Here is a 27,424-nt window from a genome sequence, read left to right on the forward strand (position 1 = left end):
TTTTGTCTGAATGATGTGGCAAGTGAATATTTCAGACCTCGGGGACCATGGCTGTGGAAGGATGCCTCTAGCTCATCCAAAGATGTGTGTAGTGTGCAACAGAGATTTGAGAAAGAGGAAGAGCCGGATAGGCATCTGGGCCTTGTATTTCTCTGAGCTTTGTAAACTCTGAGCTCAATAGGAGCTGAGATCACCAGAAAGGAATGGAACTGGGCCAGATCATGTTAGCATCCCAAAGAAATGTCTGTACAGAAAGAAGTCCAAACGTTAGGGCTGTATTTTTCAGTGAATCAATATAGAAAATTATATTCTTCAGTGCTTTTTGTTCATTTTTTTATAAACAAGGGAATTAACTTCTTTGTTATCCGTGACCCTATTTATCAGTGCAAAAGGAAAGTATGTTCCAGAACAAAAGATGTCCTTCACACCATCTGTTTCTTATTAGCTGTCACTGGGAAATGTTGCAGCCTAGCACAGCTGCTTGGGTTTTCTTAGTTTCAGGACAATTAGAGAAGCTAGATCACTTTGGGTACCTGATATCACATCTATGTTTTTGTCCTTTAAAGGAGTTTAGGGGTAATTCATAAAGGATCATTATACCCCATATTTTGTTCTGAAACTATTTCCAGCCCTTTGTGGAAGGATGCAGATACCCTTAAATATAAAGATGTGTGTTTCTTCACATGTCTATTTCCTGCTAGCTTCCCTTTCCCTGTAACTTCAGCTATTCTCACATCTGCCCACAGCCTGCTTCTGTTTAACATCATGGAGCTTTCTTGCCATCAGACACATGTCCAGGGGGTCCAGTTGGCTTTATGTGGGAAACTCCTGTATGCTGGCAGAGCCTTGGCCCCCGCAGATGTCTGATTATGCCACCATGCTGCCTTCGAAACGGTCTACTCTTGTACAATGGGGAGACATAGATGGATTATGGATCCCAGGCTACCCTAGGTTTTGCAGGTTGGCCAAAAAGTTCATTCGGGTTTTTTGCACCATCTTAAGGAAAAACTTGAACGAATGTTTTGGCCAATACAATATTTTCCATTTGGGATCCAGGTCTGCAGACCCTCCTTGGAATTCAGAAATGGAGGCAGCCATTGTCACTGAAATTCCAGGCAAAATTCTGGTACCCAGAAGGTCTGGTTTCCTATACATGGGAGATGGTCTCTAGAGAGCATATATCCAAGGCATATATCCAAGCCAGTTTTGAAGAGCTGGGGGTTGAAGATATAAAAACCTATAGGATAGCCAAGCATCCTGGACCAGGTGGAAACCCACAGAATGGACCATGCACCTCTTTCAGAGAAGAGAAGCTCACACTCACTAAAGCGTCCACAGTACAGCCAGGCATTTTCAAAGACTCAGTGTGGAGACCGGGCATTATCCTTGGTAATCCAAATAAAAAATGGCCAAGTCCATTCCAGGCATAAGGCAATGGCTAGCCCTAACTTTCTAAGGCTGGGGGCCACCACTGCCTTCCCATTTGAAACTCATGAAAGCACCCTTTGGCTGTAGGAGAAGGGCTGGGAAAGACTCAAAAGAGTTGAGAACACAGATGCCTGTATTTAATCAATTGCTCTGTACACACGCCCAAAATGCACAGCAGTTGATTCTAAAACTAAGCAAAGGAATTACAATTTATCGAACACTTCCTATGAGCCCAAATCAGGTTGATCCTTAAGCCCATGGCTGGCCTTAGCAGCATGGCCTCACCATGTGCCCTATCTGTTTGGGTGGTCCCAGAGCCTAGGACCCGCTCTCCAGCTTCCTCATTTTGTCAAAGTTTGTCTTCCATGAGCTTAGGTATGTATCTCTCCGGAGCATCTCTGCCTTGAATTTCAAAGCTTATATCCAACGACCTGAATGACATCTCCACCTGGATAGCTGACAGGCATCTCAAAATTAACACATCCAAAACTGAGCCCCTGATAGCTACTACTTCCTCAAAGTCGCTCTTCCTGTGGTCTTCCCCATTTCATCTTCCAATTGCTCAAGCCCCAGTGCTTGGTCTTATCCTTAAGCACTTTCTCTCATATACATATAAACCACCCACAATCAGCTTGTCAACAAGTCCCACCAGATGTACCTTCAATCAGGTCCAAATATGTCCAAAGTCTGAGCACTTCACACCCACCCCAATCCAAGCCATCACCATCTCTCTCTTTTTTTAAATTTATTTATTTTAACCCGAGGCTAATTATTTTACAATATTGTAGTGGTTTTGCCATACATTGACATAAATCCGCCACGGGTGTACACGTGTTCCCCATCCTGAACCCCCCTCCCACCTCCCTCCCCATCCCATCCCTCAGGGTCCTCCCAGTGCACCGGCCCTGAGCACCCTGTCTCATGCATCGAACCTGGACTGGCAATCTATTTCACATATGATAATATACATGTTTCACTGCCATTCTCCCAAATCATCCCACCCTCTCCCTCTCCCACAGAGTCCAAAAGACTTGTATACATCTATGTCTCTTTTGCTGTCTCGCATACAGGGTTATCATTACCATCTTTCTAAATTCCATATATATGCCTTAATATACTGTATTGGTGTTTTTCTTTCTGGCTTACTTCACTCTGTGTATTATAGTTTCATCCACCTCATTAGAACTGATTCAAATGTATTCTTTTTAATGGCTGAGTAATACTCCATTGTGTATATGTACCACAGCTTTCTTATCCATTTGCCTGCTGATGGACATCTAGATTGCTTCCATGTCCTGGCTATTATAAACAGTGCTGCGATGAACATTGGGGTACACGTGTCTCTTTCAATTCTGGTTTCCTTGGTGTGTATGCCCAGCAGTGGGATTGCTGGGTCATAAGGCAGTTCTATTTTCAGTTTTTTAAGGAATCTCCACACTGTTCTCTATAGTGGCTGTACTAGTTTGCATTCCCACCAACAGTGTAAGAGGGTTCCCTTTTTTCCAAACCCTCTCCAGCATTTACTGCTTGCAGACTTCAGATCGCAGCCATTCTGACTGGTGTGAAATGGTACCTCATTGTGGTTTTGATTTGCATTTCTCTGATAATGAGTGATGTTGAGCATCTTTTCATGTGCTTGTTAGCCATCTGTATGTCTTCTTTGGAGAAATGTCTGTTAGGTTCTTTGGCCCATTTTTTGATTGGGTCCTTTATTTTTCTGGAATTGAGCTGTGGAGTTGCTTATATATTTTTGAGATTAATTCTTTGTCAGTTGCTTCGTTTGCTATTATTTTCTCCCATTCTGAAGGCTGTCTTTTAACCTTGCTTATAGTTTCCTTCATTGTGCAAAAGCTTTTAAGTTTAATTAGGTCCCATTTGTTTACTTTTGCTTTTATTTCTGTTACTCTGAGAGGTGGGTCTTAGAGGATCCTGCTGTGATTTATGTCAGAGAGTGTTTTGCCTATGTTTTCCTCTAGGAGTTTTATGGTTTCTGGTCTTACACTTAGATCTTTAATCCATTTTGAGCTTATTTTTGTGTATGGCATCACCATCTCTTATCTGCGTTACTACGAGTTTCCTAACCAATCTTTCAGCTTCTGCCTTTGACATACTGTGTTCTGTTCTCGACACAGCAGACAAAATGAGTCTTTGAAAATATGTTAGGCCACAAGATCCCACCAATGCTTCCCATTCACTCAGAGTGAAGGCTGACACCGTTAGCGTGACCCCCAAGGCTTACATGAGCTCTGACACCTCTCCCATCTCTGTTCCCACCGACTCTGCACCCCAACCACTGTGGCCCCAGCCAAGCCCATTTCACCACCCTCGAGGTCCTTGCTCTGCTCTTCCTTTGGCCTACAATGTTTTCTTCAGTTATCTGAATAACTTGTCTCCCCACTTCATTCAAGTCTGAATTCAAATATTAACTTTCTTGAAGAGGGCTTTCCCTATCCTCCTAAGATTTCAAACCCTCCTATGCTTTCAAAACCAACTAGTTTTTATACAGATCACTCTCTAATATGCTTACATTTCACTCATTTTGCTTTCTTTCTCATAAGACTGTAAACACAATAAATGGGCAGGTTTTGAGTATTTCCCATGTTCCTCTGTCAAGCAACAGGCACCAGACATAACAAGCCATGGATACATAATTGTGAATGACTCGGCGGCACCCATTCCACAGTCATTATAAATATTCTGAACACAACTCCCCTGGGCCCGAAGCTTTCATAATCCCAGAGAAAACCAGCAGCCACCATCCTTTTCCTATTCCCCTTCCTAACTGAAATAGAAGCAGCTACCAGTCCAGAACTGGCTTCCAGAGAATGTGGTACTTGTAAAGCAGGGCCTGGGGAAGGGGCTGTAAGCATTTAAAGATGCTCCGTCTCATCGTGTCTGATTCGCATATCACCATACATTTATGTATTTGCCTTCTGAGATTTCAGAGTCTTGGATAGAAAGGACAGAGCTGGGACTGCTCACACCCCAACAAGCAGCCCTGACGCCGAGGTCGGGCCCAGGTTGACACTTCCATGGGCAACCTGCCCACACCCACCACAGGCGGAGGGCAGCTTCCTGCCACTGTGGTTTGAACAAGCCACAGAGCACCCGGGACCTCAAGTCTCTGGAAGTTTCTCTGGCAGAGGGAACCACAGGAGGATGCATGTTGCACGGGAAAGGGAGGGTGAAAAATTAAGTGGCAGGCAGACCTGCCTTTAGGAGGATCAGGAAAATAAAGAAAATCAGAGCAAGGCCAGCACCTTGCCCAGAGCGCACGGCTGGCCTCCTCCCTGTATCTGTTACCTTAGATTGAGCGTGTCCTCCGTGAAGCCTTTTCCTTTCAAGCTGGGTTGGAAAGAGCAGAAGCTAGACAAAAAGGGAAAGGATTATTCCATCAGCAGAGTCAGGACCCTTCCACCACCAGGAAAACATTTTCGGAAGCAGACTAGAGATCGGGTTCATTCTTGCCCTTCCAGTGAACCCCATCTGTCCCCAGATCTGGGTGCACCTCTGAGGCGCCCCATTGGCACCCTCTGCCATTAGATGCTCTGGCCTAAATAACAGCAATGATAATGATACAACAATAGCTGCAATCAAAATTACGTGTTTTAGAGACCTCTTCTGGGCTGGGCACAGGCATTTCCATTGCTGACTTCAGCCACCACTGCAGTACTCCAGGGACAGATGCCATCTTGCTTTAATGCTCCTTGAACAAGGGTGGGGCATGGTTGGTACCGTCCACTGCCTGAGCTACGGATGTAGAAGACTTCTAGCTCAACTGTGCAAAGCTTCGTGCAGGACACAGAAATCATAAGGGAACCTGAACGTGAGGTTCAGCGCTGCCTGTCTAATTCTTCAGTTTGGTTTGAAATGGAACTTGAAGGTGTTTTAGGAGGTGATATAACAACAGCAGTCCTTGGAAGAGCCTCAAAGGGAGAATCATAGTCAATGGAGATGTGCCCAGAGCTGGCTCAGATGGCCTCTCTGCAAGAGTTGAGTTCTCCACTCTGGCCCGGTCCTTGGGACCCAGCAGCTGGTCCTGGTGCCAGTGATAGGCCAGGGCCAGCAGGAAGATAAGGCTAGACTCTCTGAGCACAAAATGTCCTGGAACACGCAGGCTAGGAATGTCAAATCTCACCTCAGGACTTTTAGCCCCAAGTGGAGCTGAATATGACCGCTCCTCTATTAACCCAGCTTCTACGTCATCTGTTCATGGCTAGGAATCTGCCTTTTGACCCCTTCTAGATTCTTTGCACATTCACATAACTCTAACTTTAATAATATAAATATAAAATTTAAGATCTAGCTTAAATTTCTTAGATTGATTAATCTCTTTGGAGAACGTTCAGTTAAACCAAGACAGTAAGCTTCTCTCTTTAAGAAAAAAAGCTATTCCGTGCAGAAGTGGGAAATCAGTTGTTAGGAATTCTTTCCAATGAAATATGAAGTCAGAGCAACTAAAATTGGCAACTGGGATCAAAAAGAAAGATTAAGCCAAAAAAAAATACTTGGAAAAATTAAAAAATAAGGCCAGAAAATTCTGGAAGATGCATTAAATATGTTGTGTCTGCACACTTTTTTCCCCTTCCTTCAGTTTTTACTGGCCCAAATTACTTCAGTTCATGAAATGGAGCCTGTTTTCCAGGATTGAGAGAAGGAGCTTTCATGGTTTTCTCTTTACTCTGTTCCATAACTCAAGAGTTCTTCAGGTAAGTTCTTTCTCGAGTCTAACCTAAATCCTGCTCACTGTGGGTGGAGAACAATCTCCTGAGAACAAAGCTATTCTTCTGCTGTTGGTTCATGATCAGTTTCCTTAGCAGAGGATTTTTAAACTCTTACCTTTTGAAGACCTTACTCCGATCACTGTTGTGGAAGACAAGAAACTTGGAATATCCGTTTTGGAAAAAGATCTCCAGGGCGATGTCCTGTAAAGAGAAACCCCTTTTACTGCTCTGAAGTTTCCTAGGACGGATGGAGACCTCCCTCCCCTGCCCCCTGCTCCCCTGCTCCACAGCCGACAGAACAGAGCCGTGGTGTGGGCCATCTGGGACTCTATGTCAGGTGTGGAAGGATTTTAGTCTAAAATGGACCCAGAGACTCAAAAGGGCAAATCTCAGGCATGTGTCCTCTGGAAAACAGAACTTCAGAACTGAGAGACTGATTTCCCGTAAATGCTTAATTGACGGAAAATGGAGACTTACCTCCGAAGTAATGAACATCCACCAAGAATCTCTCCCCCCCACAAACCAACGAACTTATTGCTTGGACTCTGAGTAAACACACCCACCTTGTACTGTTTGCCAGTAGACAGATACAGCCAATCTCAAACCCTCAACCCATTAGCCTGTAGCTCACAAAAGCCTGCCTCTCCTCAGTGGTTAGTCCCCTGTTACTTTTGAATCAACTCAATTTCCGGTAAATTCAAGTTTGCCTCAGTTACCTCTTTATTTAGGTTGACAAAGGCAACCCTTCCTAGTTAGTCCTTCCAACCTCCTACAGGGGATAAGAAGACTTTGGTAACAGTGATGAATTGGAGTCTTCACAGAGTAAGTAGGCGGGCAGGAGATCTCAGAGTTCCTTTGACTGAAGAAGGAAACAAGAGTCCAACTCACAGGAAAAGCGAGGAAGGGACAAAGAGAGAAAAGTGCCCACTGACATCTTCAGACGCTTCTACTCCTGAGTCAAGGGTTTCACTTCCGGAACTGAAGGATCATCTTACCGGAAACACTAGGGGAGCAGGCTGAGTGAGTGGATGCAAGCCTTAATCCGGGCAGCATCCTATGCTGACCTGCAGACTTGAGGCACAGGGGTTTCGCCACATCCACTTTGCTGAGCCATTTTGACGTGGCCACACTGACATAGCAATGTCACTCCAAGGGTATTTTGCTAACACCTAACTGAACCTGCCTGCCTTCCTTTTTCCGTTCTTAGACTTGGAATAGTGAGCCCACATATAGGATGAAGCTCAGAGATGAGGTGGGGTCAGGGAGAGAATACTCAGTGTTTGAGGAAGGGCCTGGGAGAAGTGAGGTCCGAGCATGGAGGGAGAGATAGGGAGGGTGAGGGTCAGACTCAGAGATGGCATGCTGCATCCAACGGCAGTCAGGCCCTGCCCCTTCCTGGCTGGAGGCGAGTTCTCAATGTCCAGGTCATTACACTTCCGAGCAGAGTGAAAGTATCTGTAATGATAATGCAGCACCCCTCTCCTCTGCAGATGTACATGAGAGCCTCAGATTTTTTCCCCTACATACAGAAGTATAAATAATGTGCAAATAGATGATGAGCATAGAATCTATGGAGCCCATGACTTGCTCCAGCAACCTCGAGTGCCCAGGCTCTGACTTCCTCCTGGGAGAATCTAGGGCTGGGCAAATGGGGGCCTTGCACATGAAGCTCTCCCACCCCCACCTGGACATGCTCACACACCCTCCCACTCTGGTTTCCACCACTGTCATGCTAACCAACCATCTGGAAACAATCGCTTTGTACTGGGGAGAAAGACACTCACTTACTGATACCTAGCTGCTACTATGTATAACATGTAAATAGACATACAATTACTAAAAAAAATAATTTTTGAGTTCTTGCTATATGCTCAAAATGTTAACAGTGGAAAAGACAAGAGGTGGTGGCCTGTTCGCTGGAGAGAAATGGAAGCCCAGAGGTGCCCGACTGTGCAGAGCCATGCTCAGGACCGGGCCCACGCTAGCCCTGGTCAGAACCATCAGCTCAGGGCCTCCTCCACCCACCCCTTTCTGGCTCACTCTCTGAGAAGAGCACTGAGGGCTGGCAAAATGAGAACCAACGCTTTGTGGGCAAAAGCAGCAGAGAAGGAAGGAGAGGGAAAGAGCCAGTCAGAGCCAGCAGCTTGCCAGATCCTTGTCTGTGGGGGCAGCTGATCCTCCCTAGAATGAGTCCCTCTGAAAGGCTCCCTTGAGCTTTCACTTCAGAGAATAATAATAATATAAATAACAATGAGGCCTCCAGCAGGAGGGTCACAAGACAAAGAAGTTTACAAAAGAAAGGTAACTTATTCTGTTCCAGAAGGCCAAGCACTGTTTTGTTGGCCTATGCAGAATAGAGACCCTGCAGAGAGAATGGGGGAAGGGGCCTGGGCCCCTCCCTTCCCACAAGGTGGTCCCTATCTCTTCCTCTGCCAGGTGTTGGGAGGGCCTTGGGCACAGTTGCAGCTTTGCTATTGGAGAGGCTGCACTGTTGAGGGCAAGATGTGTCTGAGGCCAGCGGGAACCCCAGAGCTGTTCCTCCCTTTGCCACTGAGGTGATGCTTCTAAACCAGATGGTGTGCCTCCAAGGTAGGGCATGAGAAGTATTTGGTTGTGACTCAGTGACAACAGAACCCTGCCTCTGGAAGGAGTCCGCTCTGTTTAGCAGCCGATGAGCCCTTGAATACACCAGACAAGGTTCTGGGTCCTGCTTGGAGGGGACAGTCAGGAGATCTCTGAATCACTTGGCCCAGGAAATGACAGAGCTTGAAGGCAGATGAAGATTTGAGGAGGGCAGAGGGTAGAGGCAGTGGCCTGAGAGGTGCCCTTGTGGTCTGAACAGGGGAGGCTGGCACTCAACTCTCAGTCGTCAGCTCTGCCATCAGGCAATGGAGCTGCCCCGTCCTGTATTCCTGAGTCTCCAGGCAGCTCTGGGGCATGTCAAGGGGAAAATAAAGCAAACAGGCTGGATGCTAAGTGACATGGTAAGAGGGAGAAGGGCCCAGTGGCCAAATGGCAGGGACTGGGGAGAGGGTGAAGCAGAGGGCAGAACTCTGTCCCAGCCAGAGGACCAGCCCAACACAAGCAGGGGGAATTCACAGGTGTCCCAAAGGGCCCTGGGCTGGGCATGGGTGAAGGGGTCAAGAAGATGTGCCCCTCCCGTTCAGATGGGGCCTCGATGGCACCCGAACCGCCATCAGGTCTTAGGGTTAGGGTTAGGGAAGGGATGGTCCTTCCTCCGGGCCCCTCCCAGGTCTTACCTGTAGGGAAGGGATGGTCCTTCCTCCGGGCCCCTCCCAGTCTCACCTGCAGGAGGAAACGTGCCTGCCGGAGCTCCCTAAGATCGCCGTAGCTGTGGCGCTGGCATGAGTAATGGTCAGAGGACCTGTCTTTGCTGCACATGTTGAAGATGAATGGGTCACTAATGCTGGAAAGGAAGCAATATGTGCAGTGAGAGGGTGCCCAGTGGGGACTTGCTCACCTGCCTGAACCTGCGTTTCTGGAACACATCGGGGGATGGGCCAGCACCCACTTACCTGATAACCCCTGTCTGTGTCAGCCCTGCGCTGAGGAGTAATATGGGACATTGGCTTAATCAGAGCGGGGGACACGAGGCCCAGGGATCACCTTCAGGACAGACAGTGACGCAGGGTGCAGAGCGTAAGTGTGAGAAGTCTCTCTGGGTATTGGGGTCAGAAATGGCTTGGTGTTGCAGTGGGGGAAAAGTGAAAGAGATGTGTAGTTAGGTATGGACAGATTTCAAGTTCCCGAAGCATGACGCAGAAAGATGAAGAGCCTCCACTGAACAGTCCCTGTTCAACATGGTTTCGGACAACATGGCCATAGGGTAATTTTTAATGTGATGTTCTTAACTAGGGAAATCACAGGACACTAAATGCTAATCATGATATTGATTGACTGGGCCTTTGCTAATAGAAGTGGATTTCAGATTAAAACATACTTTGATTTGTCCCACATTTGTACGGGACAAATCCAATTACCAGTTTATACCTGGAATTTGCACCCAAATCACCTGCTAGATCTCAAACTCTTTACCAGACTCAGCCCTCATCCGACTGAGCTGTGTATCTGTGGAGTCTACCCCAGTGCTTGTATAAGACAGACTTTCAATAAGTATTTGTTGAATGAAATTAAACAGAGAGCTGATGCCTTAAAACTGTTGACTAAAAGCACCGATCATAAAAAGCCAGTTGGATGGTTTGGATTCCCACCAAATGAATCAAACGCTACATCTTGTGAGCCTGGGCACCACTGTTATGGGTTGACTTGTGTCCCCCAGAAGATGTAGGTTGACGTCGTAATCCCCAGTACCTCAGAATGTAACTTCACTTAGAAATAGGTAAATAGCAGAGGTAATGAAGTGAGGTCATGGAGATAGATCCCAATCCAGTAAGCTGCTGCTGCTGCCGCTAAGTCGCTTCCGTCGTGACCCACTCTGTGCGACCCCATAGACGGCAGCCCACAGGCTCCCCCGTCCCTGGGACTCTCCAGGCAAGAACCCTGGAGTGGGTTGCCATGTCCTTCTAGTATTCCCTAATAAAAGGGACACTTAGACACGGAGACAGACACACACAGGGAGAAGATGGCCGTGTGACTGGAGAGATGCGTCTGCAAGCCTTGGACCATCAGGGATGGCCAGGAAACACTAGCAGCTTGAAGAGGTGAGGAAGGATCCTCCCCTAAAGCTATAGAAGGAGCCCCGTCCTGCTGTCACCTTGATTTCAGACTTCTAGCTTCCAGAATTGAAGGATAATAAATTTCTCTTTTTTAAGAAGCCACCCAGTTTTTGATACTTAGTACAACAGCCCACAAAACTGGTTACACAGAAAACACAGTTACCCTATTCAGCCAAGAAGGAATCTCCCTCAAAGCAAAATATAACCTTCTAGAAAGGGTCTTGCTTTCCGAGGAAAGTTACAAAGTACCTGAGTCCAATAACTGCTGGAGGATTGGCAGTGTTCTTGAGTTTTATTTGGGATGTTTTTATGGTACATCAGGGAGTCTCTTTCAAGGTCTAAGGCTCAACTATACTCAAATTGATGGCAGTCTTTTAGAGAAACATTTCAGAGTTGACTTAGCTTTATTTTTAACTGGCTTATTTATGTATCTTCCTTGGTCTCCACTGTCAAAATAAGACTTAATCTCCATTGATCTCACATGAGCTAGTGGCCCATCGCTGAGAACCACATCTCCACAAGTGCCAGCATTTTCTTCAGGTAGCAGACAAGGGCTCAGAGAGAAAACACTGTCTGGTTAACAAACCCTTCTTTGAAGTATGGTGACTACAATTGCCTATGCAATTCTAAGGTAGTTAACTATTCTCACTACTCTCCTACTTACATTCTAGAAAGGGACATTTCCAGACTTGAGTACAGCCAGCCTAACAACTGGGTTTCTATTAAAAGTGCAGCTATAGTCAATTGGATCATGATTACATGCACCTCATAAACACAATCTAGCTAATCAATAAGATCTTATCCAACACTAACCAGAGGTGGAGAGTGAAGCAATGGATTATGCGAGTCGTTTCATGGGCACTCCATGCATATAGGTGGAGTAGAAAGCTTTCATCAGCTCTCAGAAGGGCAAGTCTGCAGACCCATTGTCCATATTGATCAGTATCAATAAAACATGAGCAATAAAATGAGATGGGTGTGCCAAGCATTAATTATGTGCCTGCCTTGAGAAAGCACAGGAGATCCACTGCATTCGGTGAGCATTTGATATGGATAAAAGATGGAAGTTAGCAGAGAGAAGAAGGCCAAGCATTTTAAAACAGACCTAAATCAAAGGAGGGTGGGCTGACATCTATCCTTCCACCATCCTTAAATTCTTGCTTCTTCACATAGGCTGGAAATAATATGACACCTGGGAGTTAAAATTCTTGCTTATTAGCAGGTAAGACTGGTTCCTCTATCAACAGTCTCAAATAGTGGTTCTCAAAGTGTGGTCCCAGACCAGTAGCATGAGCATTAGCTGCAAATTTGGTAAAATCTCAGGCCCTAACCCAGATCTACCAGCTTAGAAGCTGGGATGGTGGTGGGTCCCAGAAGCCTATTCTATCAAGTCCTCCAGGTGAGTCAATGTAATTTAGCTTGAGAGCCACTGAGCTAAGAGGTTATCTTATCATCACTTGAGCCTTGGATAACTAGAAAAGAAATTGGCATCTAAATTTCTTCACAAGTGATGAAAACATACAACTGACAATAACTAGCAAAAGTGCAAACACAATCAATTTGGTTTTGAATGGCAGTACTTCATAAACACTAGAGAATTATTCAATAAGGGCTGGTTGAACCCAAGTACACCAACTATCAATACATTTGATCCTAGAGAAGAACCTCAGAATTTCCTGCCAAAGATCTCCAGTATTAGTTGGTATAAAAATGACTCCAAATTTCTACCCAAATCTCACTCATCCTTCAAGACCCAAACCTTAGCTCCCTTCTCCAAGTAGCTGTCCCTCACCATACCAGCCACATATCATCTCTCCAAGTGTGAACCCCGAAGAGGCCTCGCATAACATGTATTTTGTCGCTTGATGATAGTGTGCTCCAAACTCTTTCCAAAAGAACCTGGATATGCTGCTGATTGCACTGTGGGCCTTGCAGGCACAAAGAGGCAGTGCCTGATGTCTTGCATAAGGATGAACAAGCAAGAAGTTGTTGACTCAGTTATACATATATATACATTATTTTTCAGCAGTATTTAACACAAAATTGTAAATCAACTATACTCCAATTTAAAAAAAAGTTGTTGAATAAGTACGCTGATGGGACTGGATTGTATTATCCTAATAACCTAAAGCGCAATCCCTCTTGTCCTGTGGTGCATTTCACAGCAGGAGAGCCCGAGGAGCTGCTGTCTGGTTAACTGCTCCAGATTTTAGCTTTGGGGAATACTAGTCATGGATGCCTGTGCCTTAAAGTTCTTCCGTTTTATCTCATGGCTCAGTTTCAGGCCCAAACCCGAGCCCATAGAAAGAACAAGGTGGGAGGCGTAGGCGTGGGGTGGCTGAGAAGGCAGCTTGGGGTCAGGGCAGAATCTGCCAGGGTCGGAGGGGCACTCACTTGGACAAGCAGTGGCGGGTGCAGTAGACGTCGCCCACGGGAGAGAGCGTGAAGTTCTCGCAGATGTAGAAGTGCTGCTGGCCGAAGAGCAGGAGCCCTTCGCAGACCAGGTGGCCCTGCACGACGACGAGGGAGTACTTCTGCGTCACCTGCAGGGAGAGGGTGCCAGAGTCAGGCGTGCGTGAGGGAGACGCACCCAGCTTCTTAAGGAGGGCAGGAGGGCGGTGTCTGGTCGCCCGCTGCGCGCTGGGAAGTGAAGGTAGCACCCTGTAAATGACGGAGCTGCTGTCCCGCAGCAGCACTGCTCTGCACTGTCTAAGTGGGATTTCTACACCCAACACCCTGCTTCATTATTTCACCTACCCAAGGCCACCGTATCGCACCGAGGCATGTGGATGAGTGTTTATTGCTCTTTGAACATGTTGACATTTTTTCTCTCACTTTAAGCTCCTCTACAACCATGCAAAACACTCCTCGGTAAACAATGAGGAAAGTTTTTGAGGCCTGAGGCATCACTCAGTTACAGACGTGAAGAAACATGTCAAGAAAACAGCTGGAAGGTGACTAGGAGAGGACCTGAACCAGGTCTGCCGAGGACCACATGTGCAAGACTGGTCCTGCTGTCTGCACAGGCCAAGGCTGCTCCACGCTGTGTGCAGAGGAGGCGCCAGCCGTGCCCAGATCCCTCCCTTCTGGCTCAAGCACATTCTCGCAGCAGCTGAAGCTGCTGGCAGTTTCCCAGAATCCCCTCAGCTTAAGAGAGTGGCTGTCATGGGTGAGGTCCCCGTCTCAGAGGTCATCTGTCCCCAACACGGGCCACCACAGAGGCAGCGGGACTGGCCCTTTGCCTCCATTCACTTGAGCTCCCGTGGGCTCAGCCGCGGCCTGGCTGAGACCGCAGTGAGGTCGCACATCCTGCACCCCACCCAGCAACCCGCACCCCAACCAGCATGCTGCGCGCACAGCTCTGGCTCCGTGCTGGCTTTCTGGAGAGGCTGATCTGGGATGATGTCTTGGTATAAAACAGAGTCCCACATTAAGTAAGGACTAGTTGGGTCCTTACATAGAATAAATCTCTGAAGGAATGCGTGGGAGAATACATGAATTTTCGGTGACGGGAGCTCAAAGGAACCAGAGTAAGACCAAGGCCAAAATTTTCTCAGGATAATTCTGTGCTAATTCCAGCTATACAAAAGAAGAACTGACTGAAAAAAAGAAAAAAGAACCCTACTATATAACCATTGGGCTTCCCTGGTGGCTCAGATGGTAAAGAATCTGCCTGCAATGAAGGAGACCCGTGTTCGATCCCTGGGTCAGGAAGATGCCCTGGAGAAAGGAATGGCTACCTTGTTCAGTATTCTTGACTGAAGAATCCCATGGACAGAGGAGCCTGGTGGGCTACAGTCCAGGGGGGTCACAAAGTGTTGGACACGACTGAGTGACTAACACTTTCACTTTCACATAAACATTGTAAGCCTTTTACGCATAATCCTTAACACTGGGAAAGAAAAATTTTACTAGTCTAATTTAGAGATGAAAAAGAAGGATGCAGAGATAAGAATCTCACCAAAGATGGGTAAATGGAAGAGCCTGGGGTTGAAGCTAAGCTCCCTGCTCACCGTTGGGAGCAACGATGGGGCAGCAGCGGTAAAACCTGGAAAGCTGCCGTGCATACCTGTTCTCACACCCTACTTCACATGGGATTTGGCCAAAGTGAGGGAAAAACACGATAAACAGAACCCTACCCTCGTGGAGGAAGACACGTCCACCAATACATTATCAAAAACTGTAATATGCATTGAAAGAAGAAAAAAAATACAGGTTGATAATGATATAAGGCAGAGAGGAACCTGGAGGGGACATGATCTCAGACAAACTCTGAGACCTGAAGGATGGAAATGAGTAGTCATGGCAAGGCTGGGAGAAGAAATTTCATGGAACAGGAATATCCATCTCAGAGCATAGAGGCAGGAAGGGCAGATCTGGGGAGCGGAAGAGAGGTCAGTGTGGCTGGTGAAGCTGGAAAGCAGGCATGCTCAGGTCCTGAGGCCTTAGGTGTCTTCATTTTCCTTGGCAGGCCCCCATGTACCCGTAAGAATAAAATCTGTCTGCACTTCAGTAAATCTGTCGTCTGTCAACTCAATGCTGCAGCCTGAATCGAGACTCTAAGGAGGCAGGGGAAAAGTTTCGTCTCTCCTGCAGTATAATCTTCCGAAGAGATTCTGTGCCTGCATAGTTTATTTTATACATATTATCTTTTTCTTTTTTTTACACGAATAGCATATTCATACAGCCACTGGTCTGCATCTAGTTGTCTTCCTTAATAGGCCATCTAGGAGCCCTTTCCAAATCACTTCTTACAGAGCTGTCTCACTTTTATCAAAAGATACAGATGGTTAGTTTGCACGGATGTGGTGCAACCCTCTATTGGTTTGTTCTCAAATGTTTCAACATTACAAGCGGCGCTGCAGTGACAATCCTTGCGCATAGGCCACTTTGAACACATACGGAAATCTGTAGTAAATCTTCTAAATTCCTAGAAATAGAACTGGAGGTCCAGGATGTGGGCAGTTCATACTCTGATCTAGCGCCAGACTGCCCTCCTGCAAGGCGACGCGAATTCACACTCCCACCAGCATTGTTGGAGGGTGTTTATGCTTCCTAGGCCAAACTGTTGAAGCTTCTTCTCTTACGCCTTTGTACGGAGGAGACTTCATCCTCAGGTTCACAGGGTCGCATGTGGAGCCCGAGAACACAGGCCTGTGTACCCCCCTGGCCTCTCCTGCCCTCTGAGGCCCCACCCTTGCCCAGACTCTGTGGTGCCAACAGAGGCTGCAGTATGCTCTCGTGATCTCATGGTGTTTTCCTTTGGGGAGAATTCAGTAATAACCAGAATAAACCAAACCACAAGAAGAATGTCTGGTGAGAGCTGGGTCAATAGCTTAAAAATGGATTCTGCTAGAAAAGAATAACATTCTAAAAACTGGAAAATGAGCTCCAGTGAAATATTCCCTGCTCTTCTACTTAAATTAACCCTAAGAGAGCTCCATCACCAAGTTCACTCGTGATGAAGAAATCCCTCCTGCCACGATTCTATCCATCACTTTAAAAAGAGTAGAACTTCAGCTCCATAAGTAGAACATTTTTAAGATTGGTTAAGTGACATATTTTCACTCCTAATGGGTGGATTAGTAAGCACACAGCCACACCTGGCCCAGGTATGATAAGGAATAGGTTGTCTGGAAGTCCAAAACCGCCAGAGTTAAAGTTAGAGGGACAACAACGTGCTGGGACATTCTGTGGAAGCCCATGCCAGCACATTCTCCTAGAAGCAGGCCTCAGTCGAATGTCTGCAAAAGGGGAAGTTCAGCTGGAGGCTCTCTCAAGATTTCTTCCAGCACTATTAGTCTGCAACTTAATGCAACACCTTAATTTTACAGGTAGAAAATGTAAGACTCAGCACTATCGCGTGAGGCATCCGGTGACAGAGCTGGCGTGTACGTTCCCTCATTGCTGCTGCTGTTTAGCCCTCAGTCGTGCCTGACTCTTTGAGACCCTACGGACTGTGGCCTGCAGGCTCCTCTGTCCATGGATTTCCCAGGCAAGTGTACCGGAGTGGGCTGCCATTCACTTCTCCAGGGGATCTGCTCGACTCAGGGATCAAACCAGCATCTCCTGCACTGCAGGCGGACTCCTTACCACTGAGCCACCTGGGAAGCCCACGTTCTGTCATACTTGTCTGCAAAATCTGCTGCAAAGAAAGCTTCAGCTCCATTCACAGGCATCACGCTTCTCTTTCCGTGCATCTGCTCACCTAGACCTTGTTAACAATAAATTCTGCTACACTGGTGTCTGGAATAAGTATCCTCTTTTTTTCCTTTTTTCTTTTTTTTTTTTAAAAAGCACAGATTGCTGAGAAAAAGTTAAGCATCCAAAGGGAAAGAGGCTATTCAACTCCATTTACACTGACTACCTATGAACTCAGGATGCCTTTTAGAAGGAGCATTCTGTCACACTCATAGTCAAAGAAATGTGTATTAAAACAATAAGGAGACACTATTTTTTATATGTCAACTTGGCAAATCTGGGAAGAAATATAACACAAGGATCTGTTGATGGCAGCTCATCTTTTCAGATGGAGACAAGGAGCTGGGATGACCCCTGTCTGCCTGCATTTGCCACTTCCACAAGTGAGCCTGCAAACAACCAAACCTTCGGCCTTTTTCTGCTGGCTCTGAGGAGACCAAATGGTAAAGGATGGAAACTGAAAAGGATTACAAGTTCTGAAGACTGTTCAAAGCGCAGTGCATGGCGCTAACTGCATTTCCTGAGGATCCACACATCAGTGGTTAAAGTTGGAATATGTTTCTAGCTAGGGCAGCTCTGTATATTGTAAAACCCAGACCCATGAACCTCAGCATTTATTTGCAAAGCTTAGGTAGGAGAGTCTCCCGGGCAGCTTGTTAAAGTTCATATTCCCAGGGTACATCCCAGTTGTTCTGATTCAGCAGGTACAGAGTGGACCCTGGAATCTGCATTTGAATAGGCAGGCCAGATGATTCCTGAAGACCATACTTGGAAACTGAGCCAGGGACACCAGCCAGGCTGCAAAAGCTGAGGTCCTGTCTTATGCAAACCTATGACTACCGCTCACTTATTTGCTCATACTTTCATTTAATAGAGACGTATTAGCTGTTTTAGCCTAACAAGGGGAGATGAGCACATTTTTGTGGTGCTTGTGGTTTGACAGGCAAGAGAGGGGAATATCAACTGTCCTCAAAGAGCATGATGTTGGAGGGAAGCACACATACCTTGGGGCACAGAGGAGAGCGCCTGGCCCAGACAGAGCCCCGAGAGGGAGTGGAGGGGACATCAGAGCAGTGGGTCTCGAGGTGGGGGCTCCACGGCTGTGGCTATGAGTTCAGAAGATTAAAAACAGGAGAAACTTTCCAAGGCACAAAGTCTTGAGACAGTGGGACATGTTTAGAGAATGTAAACAATTCTGTATAATTGCAGTAAAAAGGCAGGTGCGTGTGCGTGCACACTTGCACACTCGTGTAAGGGTGAGAGAAGCAAGTCCAGGGAAGCACAGGGCCAGCTCAGAAGGGCATAAAGTGTGCCAGAGAGAGTCTCAGAAGGTTTTCAGTAGGGACCACACGTGTAGCTCTGCATTCTAGGAAGTCAGTCATGGTGACTCACCTGGGGGGAAGATTCTACGTGAGAAGTTTAACACACTGGTTCACTTTCTACAGATGACTTCAGCTAAAAATACCCATGAAGAGCTTGATGCTGCTCTCTGCTGTTCAGCACAAAAAGATCTCCCTTTAAGCTGATTTCGTTTCTAACAAAGTCATACTAATATTTTACATTGAGTAAAAAATATAAATGAAAAAAATAAATGCTTAGTTTTTCATGTAATTAATTAGTTAATCACATGTAATTACATTGATTAAATAATTAATTCATGTAATCAATTAATTTTCATGAAATTAATTTCCTGTAATTTTCAAGCAACAGTAAAAACAACTCCCACGGGAGTTCCGACTCTGGAATGGGTCTGGAAGCACATTTTTTAAGTGGAGACACTTTTGCAAGCAGCTCTGTGGAGGAGGAACAAGGGACACAGCAGTCCACGGTTAACATGCATTAAATAAACTGCTCCTCATGTCAAATGGAGCTGTTTGCAGAGAAATGTGTTTGTGGTTCTGGGAATCATTAATCAATGGCACAAAAGTGGCATAGAATAATTACTGTCCCAGGTATCGCTGGAGGCGATCAGAGCTCCAGTGTTCTCACATAGAAATGAATTAAGCTGCTGCCATTCTGAGTTCCGGTCTGCTGGCTTCCCCCAGAGGCCTCTGTAGGGACAAGCCATCCAGAATTGTGCGAGATGTGCCCTGCAGTCTCCTGGGCTGCGTCTTGCAAAGGCCCTAAAAGCAAGTGCTTCTGCGATGGCAGGGGAGAAGGGGCAGGACTCTCTGTGAGGCTGCCTGCCCACTTTCTGTGATGGCCACTGAAGGCAGAGGCTCTGGTTTTTCTGAGTGTGGGCGCACACCTCTCACATACACCCTGCCTGGGTGTGCCTTCACTTAGAAAACACGAGGTCCACAAGGTCTTATGGAGACATCTGAGTTAGGAGAATTCTCAACAATGCTGACATTATCTCAACAATGCTGAATCAGAATCACAATACTTGATACAAAATGTCTCAACACAAGCAGAAAATATTAGTCTGAGGAAATGCAGAAAATAACCATCTATATATATACATATACACACACCCCTGCTGTGGGCACACTTCCTGTATCTTTGCTTGAACACTTTCATGGTTCTTGTGTGTGTGTGTGTGTGTGTGTGTGCGCGCGCATGCGTGCACTCAGTCATGTCCAACTCTTTGCCACCCCATGGGCTGTGTAGCCCACCAGGCTCCTCTGTCCATGGCATTTTCCAGGCAAGAATGCTGGAGTGGGTTGCCATTTCCTTCTCCAGGGGTCTTCCCAACACAGAGATCAAGGCTGCGTCTCTCCTGCATCGGCGGGCGGATTCTTCACCATGCGCACCGCGGTTCTAGAATCAGCGCAACAAGTCTCCCTTCCTCGGCTGGGCAAGCACAGAGCTGGGCAGGCTGAGAGAATCCAGGTCTGAGTGGGTCTCTTTCCTGCTGAGATGGTGCAGGATGGAACGGCGGGTCAGAGCAGAACCCATGAGAACCCTCACCTGCTGGAAGGAGGCCTGTCTGGGGTTCTACGCTGTCCACAGAGGCGCCCTTCTTCGTTTGCACTGACAGGCCCTTCCCCGCTTCCTCAAGGTCATTGCTTGGTGTTCAGAGTTCATATCCCATCTCCCCCTTTTTCTTGGGCTGAAAGAACAGATTCTAAGATACTCCTAAAGGAAGAGCCACGGTCACAGTAATAACAGCAGGTACAAGCCACTGAGAGCTCCTGGTGCCTGGCACAGAGTCTAGGGTGGGGGCACATGATGTAAGTGGCAGAGGTGGAGCTGGGGCCAGACTAGAAGCCCCTGCCCACTCTGCCTCCAGGGAGCCTGTCCCCATGGGGCTCTCGCCTGTCTCCTAGAGCTTCTCCAGGGAGCGGCTGTATCTGGTGGTTTGGTCCACGGACCCTGCAGGAATTCAGCTGAAGCAGAAAAGAGTCTCTTCCACAACTAACCATAAAGCCAGAGGCAATGAGCACAACCCAACAAAATGGATCAAAACAACTTGTGCAAAGAACAAATGTCTTGATAATGTTCAGAACCATCTTGCTTGCAGCTGCTCAGCCCCTCACTCTCCTTTGGCCCCCACACACTCCTGTCTGCACAGCCTAGAGTCACGAGCCACGTGAAGCATTCTGACAGCTTCCTGCTGTACGACACAGAGACCCAGAAAGACTGAAGTTTAAGTTCAGGCAGGGGAGGAGAGGAGAACTGCATCTTGCTAGTCCTGGCCTGCCTCTCAGAGGCTGGGAAAGTTAGCCACCTGGGGGCTTCAGGCTCTGGCTCCCCCACCGAGATCCCAGAGTGAAGTGCTGCAGCGTGAGACAATTAGCAAAAATACTTAACGCAAGTACTTGCTGCACAGGCCAGGCTGGTATCACACCTGTAAGGCTCGGAGAACCGCACTCTGAAAAGGACATGCCGGGACAGCCTCTAGTGGACTGACAAAGTCTATTATCCAATTGTGTCATTTTATAATTTTCAGGGAATAGAGCATAAGACAGACTTGCACGTAGCCATTTCAGATAAACATCAAAGCACTTAAGCATAAAATACGGTTCCCACCGCCCAAGCCATAACATAGCTTTGGCGAAAACTCTAAAGGGAGTCTTATCATGAAACAACAGTCCTTGCTCTCAGAAACAGGTGGTCAGAAGGAAGCCTTCGAACGTCTCAAGGCCAGGCGTATAACCCTTCGTTATCCGTTCCCAGCCTCAGGCACTCGGTGAATGCTCATAACCCTTTGTTATGCTCATTCCAGCTTCCAACCTTCGTCATGAGTGGAGCAAATACATTTTCAGTATTTGCTCAAAGCCTTCCAGCTCCTCCACAAGCACCGACTGTGACTATAAACTTCAGACCTTGCCCTCAGCCCAGCCCAGCCAGGGCTGCAGATACCTGGCCAGTCTTGGCAAGCACCTGGGAGTCACGCTGTTCACAGAAGCTCTTCTTGGAAGGTAGGAACATGGATTAGGTGAGATGCGGACCCTCAGTGGTTCCAAATGTGGCAGGCAGTATTTGGGGACAAAGATGTCCCCCAAGAGCCTTGTCCCTGATTATCCTATCAAACACTAACCCAGGTGCTACTTGAAGGGCTGGAAACAATTACTCATTTCAGATGAAATTAAGACTGCAAATCAGTAGACCTTAAAATATTGAAATTACCCTGGATTACCTAGTGGGTCCAATTCCCATGAGACCTTAGCAGCTGAAGAGGAAGGTGGGACAGTTGGTGGGATAGATTCAGTGGAGGAGGGAGGCAGAGGGGAGACGAAGGAGAGGGCAGATGAGGCAGAAGGGGGTTGGAGAGATGTGCAGGGTGAGAAGGCCACTGCAGCTGGCTTTGAAGATGCAGGAAGGGGGCCACAAGGGAGGGATGTGGGCAACCTCCAGCAGCTCAGAATAACCCCTGGCTAACAGCCAGCCAGGAACAGGGACCTCAGTCCTACAGAATCGTAGAGCTGGATTCTGCCAACACCTGAACAAGCTTGGAAACGCATTCATTCTCAGAGTCTCTAGAGAGACCCGCAGCCCTGCCAGCACCTCAGTTTCAGCCCATGTGAGACTCTTAGGCAGAAAACTAGCTGAGCTATGCTGTGCTCAGAGCTTTGAGATAATAAATGTGTGTTGTTTTAAGTCACCACGTTTTGGTAATTTGTTATGGCAGCAATAGAAAGTTAATATACCAAATGAAGACAAAGTATTGCCATTGCTCTCTTCTTATCAACACAATATAAAGACTTACATGCCAATACGGAGACAACATGTAATTCCCTACTTCCTTACCCTATCAGGGAGGTAGGGAGGGATGGCTAGGGCTCAATAATCTGGGCAATATGCATCCTTCATATCAAGATTGCTCACCTTGGCACTATGGGCATTTGGGGCCGAATAATTAGCCTCGTCTCTCCTGAGCACTGGAGGATGTGAAGCAGCATCCTCGGCCTCTGCCCACTAGAGGCCAGTAGCAACCCTCCCCACCAAGTCATGACAACCACATGTGTCTGCTGACATTGGCAATGGCCCCTGGGAGTGAAGCTGCCCCATGCTGAGAATCGCTGCTTCACACGATCCTTTAAGAGCATAAAGCAAAGAAAGGTTTTCAAAGTAAGAAAGCATTGATCTCCTAGCTGTTTTCAATTGACTAGGCAGTTACTAAACATCCATTTACCTATATGAACATATTAACAGATGATGTGTTCAAACTGTTATCAGCTGTTAGCACTCAGCAGCTGGATATTATGAATACGTATACACACATATAAACATATATATGTTACATATATATGTTTTAATATCCATTTTTTAAACAATACAGTAGACTAACACTACTTCCATAAATAAAATAAAAGGAATGTAAATAGAATAAATATATATATATATAAATATAATAAATATAATAAATCTTCGGGGCTTCCCAGGTGGCGTTAGTGGTAAAGAACCCATCTACCAGTGCAGGAGACGTAAGAAATGTGGGTTTGATCCCTGGGTCGGGAAGATCCCCTGCAGGAGGGCATGGCAACCTACTCTAGTACTCTTGCCTGGATAATTCCATGAACAGAGGAGCCTGGTGGGCTACAGTCCATGGGTCACAAAGAGTCAGACGCAACTGAAGCGACTTGGCACACACACACTCATAATACATACTCATTCGCCAGTGTTCACTCGCTGGCTTCTCTAGGCAGGCCCCTAGTTGGGCATCTCAGGAAGAAATGGGGTCCCTCCATAAATGAGCATCAGTACAGTGAGAGAGAGAGAGAGACAGGTGGAGGGGTGAAGGTTAGCCTGTATGCCAGAGGCAGAGGTAGGAGATGTAGTGGTCAGGGGACACAGGGAAGGAAGGAGAGACAGCTCTCTAGGTCTCAGACTGGGGGCCGGTCAAGACGGGCCTCGGCCTGGGGGCTGGTCAAGATGGGCCTCGGCGAGTCAGCCACCAGGAGTCTAGCACGCAGACACTGCACGCAGACGAGCCAGCATGAGCAGAGGCGCGATGGCCAGATGCGATGGGGGCGTGCAAGTGTGCTCTCTGGCTGAAAGCTGTGGATTAAGCACATATAAGGACCTTGTTCTTCCAGGACTGTGTTGACTGAACTGTTACCCAGATCTGAAAGCAACTAAGCAACGTGGTAGAAGCTCTGCAGTCATCCCTTAGGCCAATGCACCTCAAGCCAGCCCTTTTACCCAATGCCTCGAAGGAGCAAATCCCAATCCGACACCCTCCAGGAGTCTCTCCCAGGAACCTGCCCCTGGAAGGGACAGGCTTCAATTTCCGCTCCTTGCTGAAACCCATCACAGACTCTCCGAGCTTGTCACCTGTGCCTGGAAACCCAGGCTGCTTACTCAGTGGCCCGTAGCTCTGCTCTGCCCTTCTCTACCCTGTGGCCAGGCTAGCCCTCAGCTCTCCTGCATTCACCTCTGCGCAGACCCTGCATGACTTTCTGGCCCTGCCCTGCCCACTCCTCTGCTTTGCTGGGGCCTCTTCTTCACTCACATGCATAGTAACCCAGACAGGAGTGTTGATAGGTGAGATAGAAGGCCTTTGAAAAGGGAAGAGAACTGGCCTTTAATAAGCCACCTCACACAAGCTGGGCTCTGCACCAGTCACTTTGCTTCCACTATTCCATTTAAGCCTTATGAGCATTTAGTGAAATGGTTGCTATGGCTGCGATATTAAAGATGAGAGTAACTGAGGCTCACAAAGATGAAGTAACCAGCCATTTATGTAGTATGTGGCCATGTTGGGATTTCAGTTCAGTTCTGTGTTACTTTAAGACATGTGCTTCATCTCCCATATTTAGATTTGTGTAAGAGAGCCCACCTCTGTGCCTGTACTTCAGGGAGAACCCCTAACCCTCCTCCAGGCATACCCAGAGGTCACACACACCGAGAGCCTGGGATCCCACAGCCCAGCTCCACGCATTCCCAACCACGGGTTTCCCTGCTAACTGCCCAGCCTGCCTCCTGGCTGTGCACACCACGCACAGGCCCACCGTTCCGGGGCTCATGGTGCCATGAGTATGCTTCCTCTAGGTTTGAGTGGTGGCCCAGGGGAGCTGATTTTAGGGTGAGGAGTGTGGGGACAGCTGGGACAAAGGGCAGTGTCCAAACACATCCACCAAGGTCTCTTATGAAGGTGTGGGATCAACCCTCAGAGTGGTCAGGCTGTGAGCAGGGGACCAAGATGCTGAACCACAAGAAGGTCAAGAATTCTAAGTTGAAATTGGCCTCCCAGATTATTATGAAGGTCAAGTAGGACATTAGAACATATTTCACTTAACAGATTAGCAACATGATTTACATCTACACATTTTGATGCAAGACATATTGGGCATTTACACACTTGCTCTGGGCCCATAAATTTAGGAGTATGCTGGGGTTTTTTGCTCCTTCACTTTTTTATGGTGAATAGAGACATCACCTCCCACGTGAATGCAAAAAATTGAGTTCTCTCATGTCTGATAATCTTTAAAGAGTAATTGTGATGGGCTGTGTTACCTTTTCATGTTCAAGAAGCTCTTGTAAGATGACTTGTCTTTCCCGACATAGTTCTAAGAAATCTTCGGAGTGCAGGCTTTCATGCAAGGCGGGGAAGAAGGTCAGCTGGGTGCAGTCCACCACCTCGTCTCTCTCGCTCTCGCCTTCCTTCAGTGTCAGCTCATCTGCAACAGCAAAAAGGGGACATGTGGTTTGGACATGGGCCACCTTGCATCGTGAGGGAAGTGTGCAGCCTAGGCCCGAGGCCCTGGGAGGAACTGCAAAGTCTCAGAGCAGCCGTGAACGGTGTGGATTCCAGGGTGTCCCTCACTGTTTCTGAAAGTGGACATACCCCTCTGACCTCAGTGTGAGGTGATCGTGCCTGCAAGTTGATTTACTCCAGAAAGTGTACCTAAGCCCGGTTGCTCTAGCATCTCCAGTGATCACCGGGCGACATTTCAAAAGTTACCTTCATTAATCAGTAAAGCAGTTCCCTAGAGGGTCACCAGGATTTGCTTTTTGTCAGCTTCACTTTGTTCACTCTTTTTAAAAAGTGACCTTTTTCCTGCTAATTATGGAAAGTATCCTTGGAAAACACATGAAATTGGGAGAAATACAAAAATTGTGAAAAATAAAACAAATCTTGCCCATGAGCCCAGAGAGAGAACAAATAACAAGGCTTTGCAGCTCTCATTCACAGAGCGCTTTCTCCGTGCCGGGTTCCTGAATGGCATTTCCCTCTGCTCCTGCCTGGGCCGTAGGTTCCATTCCACCGTCACTTGACTAATGAAGATACTGACAGAGGCTAATTATTTGACTCAAGGTCATGTGGCTACTAACATCTGAGGCAGGATCTGCACCAAGTCCCTCGCAAGAGTCCCGTTCATCTCTGGGCTGTTTGCCCTCACTGGCCATACTTCGGTGCACTTCTGTATCGTTTCTGTACACATATGTATATGTGCAGAAATACACGTATGTTCATGCTCAGCTGTGTCTGTCTCTTTGCAATCCCATGGACTGTAGCCCACCAGGCTCCTTTGTCAATGGGATTTTTCAGGCAAGAATACTGAGGTCGGTTGCCACCTCCTCCTCCAGGGATCTTCCTGACCCAGGGGTCAAACCCGTGTCTCATGCATCTCCTCATTGGCGGGCTGACTCTTTACCACTGAGTCACCTGCAAGCCCCACGTATATGTATGCACACGTGAAATTTTGGACATGATGAGAATTATATTGAATTTATAGCTTTTCTTTTCTAAATTTTTGCTCAAAAAATGTTATGCCATGAATACTTTCTTATTCCCTTAAAAGTTCTTAGAAAGCAACTTAAGTGGCTGTGTAATAATCTATTGTGTGACTTCCATAAACACTCAACCTGTTTCCTATTTTTTAGAAATACAACTATTATCTATTTCTGTATTACCAAAATCTACTGTGCTGCAATCAGTGTGTGTACATACAGACTTATTTCCTGAGGACGCACTCCTGGACGCGTGCACCTGGGTACCAGCTAAGCATAGACCCACCTATATCTCCAGATCTTGCTCCTCCACCCTGTCCTGGGGGCCGCCTGCCTTGAGTAGCACGTTGCACATGGCAGCCAGGTCAAGCGGGCTTCTGGTCATTTTCTTTGTGCCAGGATGCTCATCTCTTTGAACTCCTCCCCACCTGGGCGTCTCATATCTGGCTGTGTGACAGTGCCTGCCGCTCACAGCGACAGTCATCACGGACTTTCCCCAGGCAAAGAGAACACTGTGCAGGAATGGGCGCCCCGGAGGCACGGCAGACAGTCACACCCCTTTTTCTTCCCCTTCCTCAGCTCCCTACTGGGAATTGGGGGTCCATGCTGGAAACGCAGAGAAGACCTGGGGTCCTAGGCGACCAAGGGGGCCCTCTGTGTGGTGAGCGAGGGGGCCCAGCAGCCCGTGGCCTCAGCCCCTGCTTTCTGCCCCTGCACCCTCTGCAGCCACCCATTCTGAGAAAGAGAGCAGGCAGACTGTCCCTCTAACCTTAGGGCAATGGCGCTTGGGCCGAAAAGAAGAGAAACCAAAAAAGGGGTGTTACGACGTCATCCCAAGCCCTGCGCTACGGTGGGACCCCAGATCAACACAGGGTCAGGGTTCATATCCTCATTTCCGGGCTTTGTGACTGCAGACTGGCCAGACAGCAAGCTCCACACAAACCCCGGGGCTGAGCACGCAATGAGGCAGGTTTAATCAGCTCCAGGAAGTTGTCACTTGGTTAGGGAGGTGACGTTAGCTGCAGCCTAGGATACAGTGAAACTTACAGACAGGGAGTGTTTGAAACAAAAGGCACATCCTTGGTGGAAACACAAAACTGAAACACAGCGCGTGTGTCTGAGTGTGTATTTGTGTGCATTTGGACGTGTCCAGGCCTTCCCTGGTGGCTCAGCTGGTGAAGAATCCGCCTGCAATGCGGGAGACGTGGGTTCGATCCCTGGGTTGGGAAGATCCCCTGGAGAAAGGAAGGCCAC

At 47.5% G+C, this 27,424-nt stretch overlaps 1 protein-coding gene across 1 annotated transcript in view; it reads right to left on the reverse strand.

Moving 5' to 3' along the window:
* WDFY4 (WDFY family member 4) overlaps window positions 1-27,424 on the reverse strand; it is a 233,556-nt gene that overhangs the window by 64,506 nt on the left and 141,626 nt on the right. The window contains exons 42-46 of the mRNA XM_068982260.1: window positions 24,953-25,116; window positions 13,244-13,392; window positions 9,459-9,579; window positions 6,268-6,353; window positions 4,732-4,794 (exon numbers count right to left, since the gene is read on the reverse strand). Of these exons, the coding sequence (XP_068838361.1) occupies window positions 4,732-4,794; window positions 6,268-6,353; window positions 9,459-9,579; window positions 13,244-13,392; window positions 24,953-25,116 (583 nt within the window). The remainder of the gene's footprint in view (window positions 1-4,731; window positions 4,795-6,267; window positions 6,354-9,458; window positions 9,580-13,243; window positions 13,393-24,952; window positions 25,117-27,424) is intronic.

Source organism: Capricornis sumatraensis, chromosome 10 (assembly GCF_032405125.1).
Source record: "Capricornis sumatraensis isolate serow.1 chromosome 10, serow.2, whole genome shotgun sequence".
In the NCBI taxonomy this organism is placed as follows: Eukaryota; Metazoa; Chordata; class Mammalia; order Artiodactyla; family Bovidae; genus Capricornis; species Capricornis sumatraensis.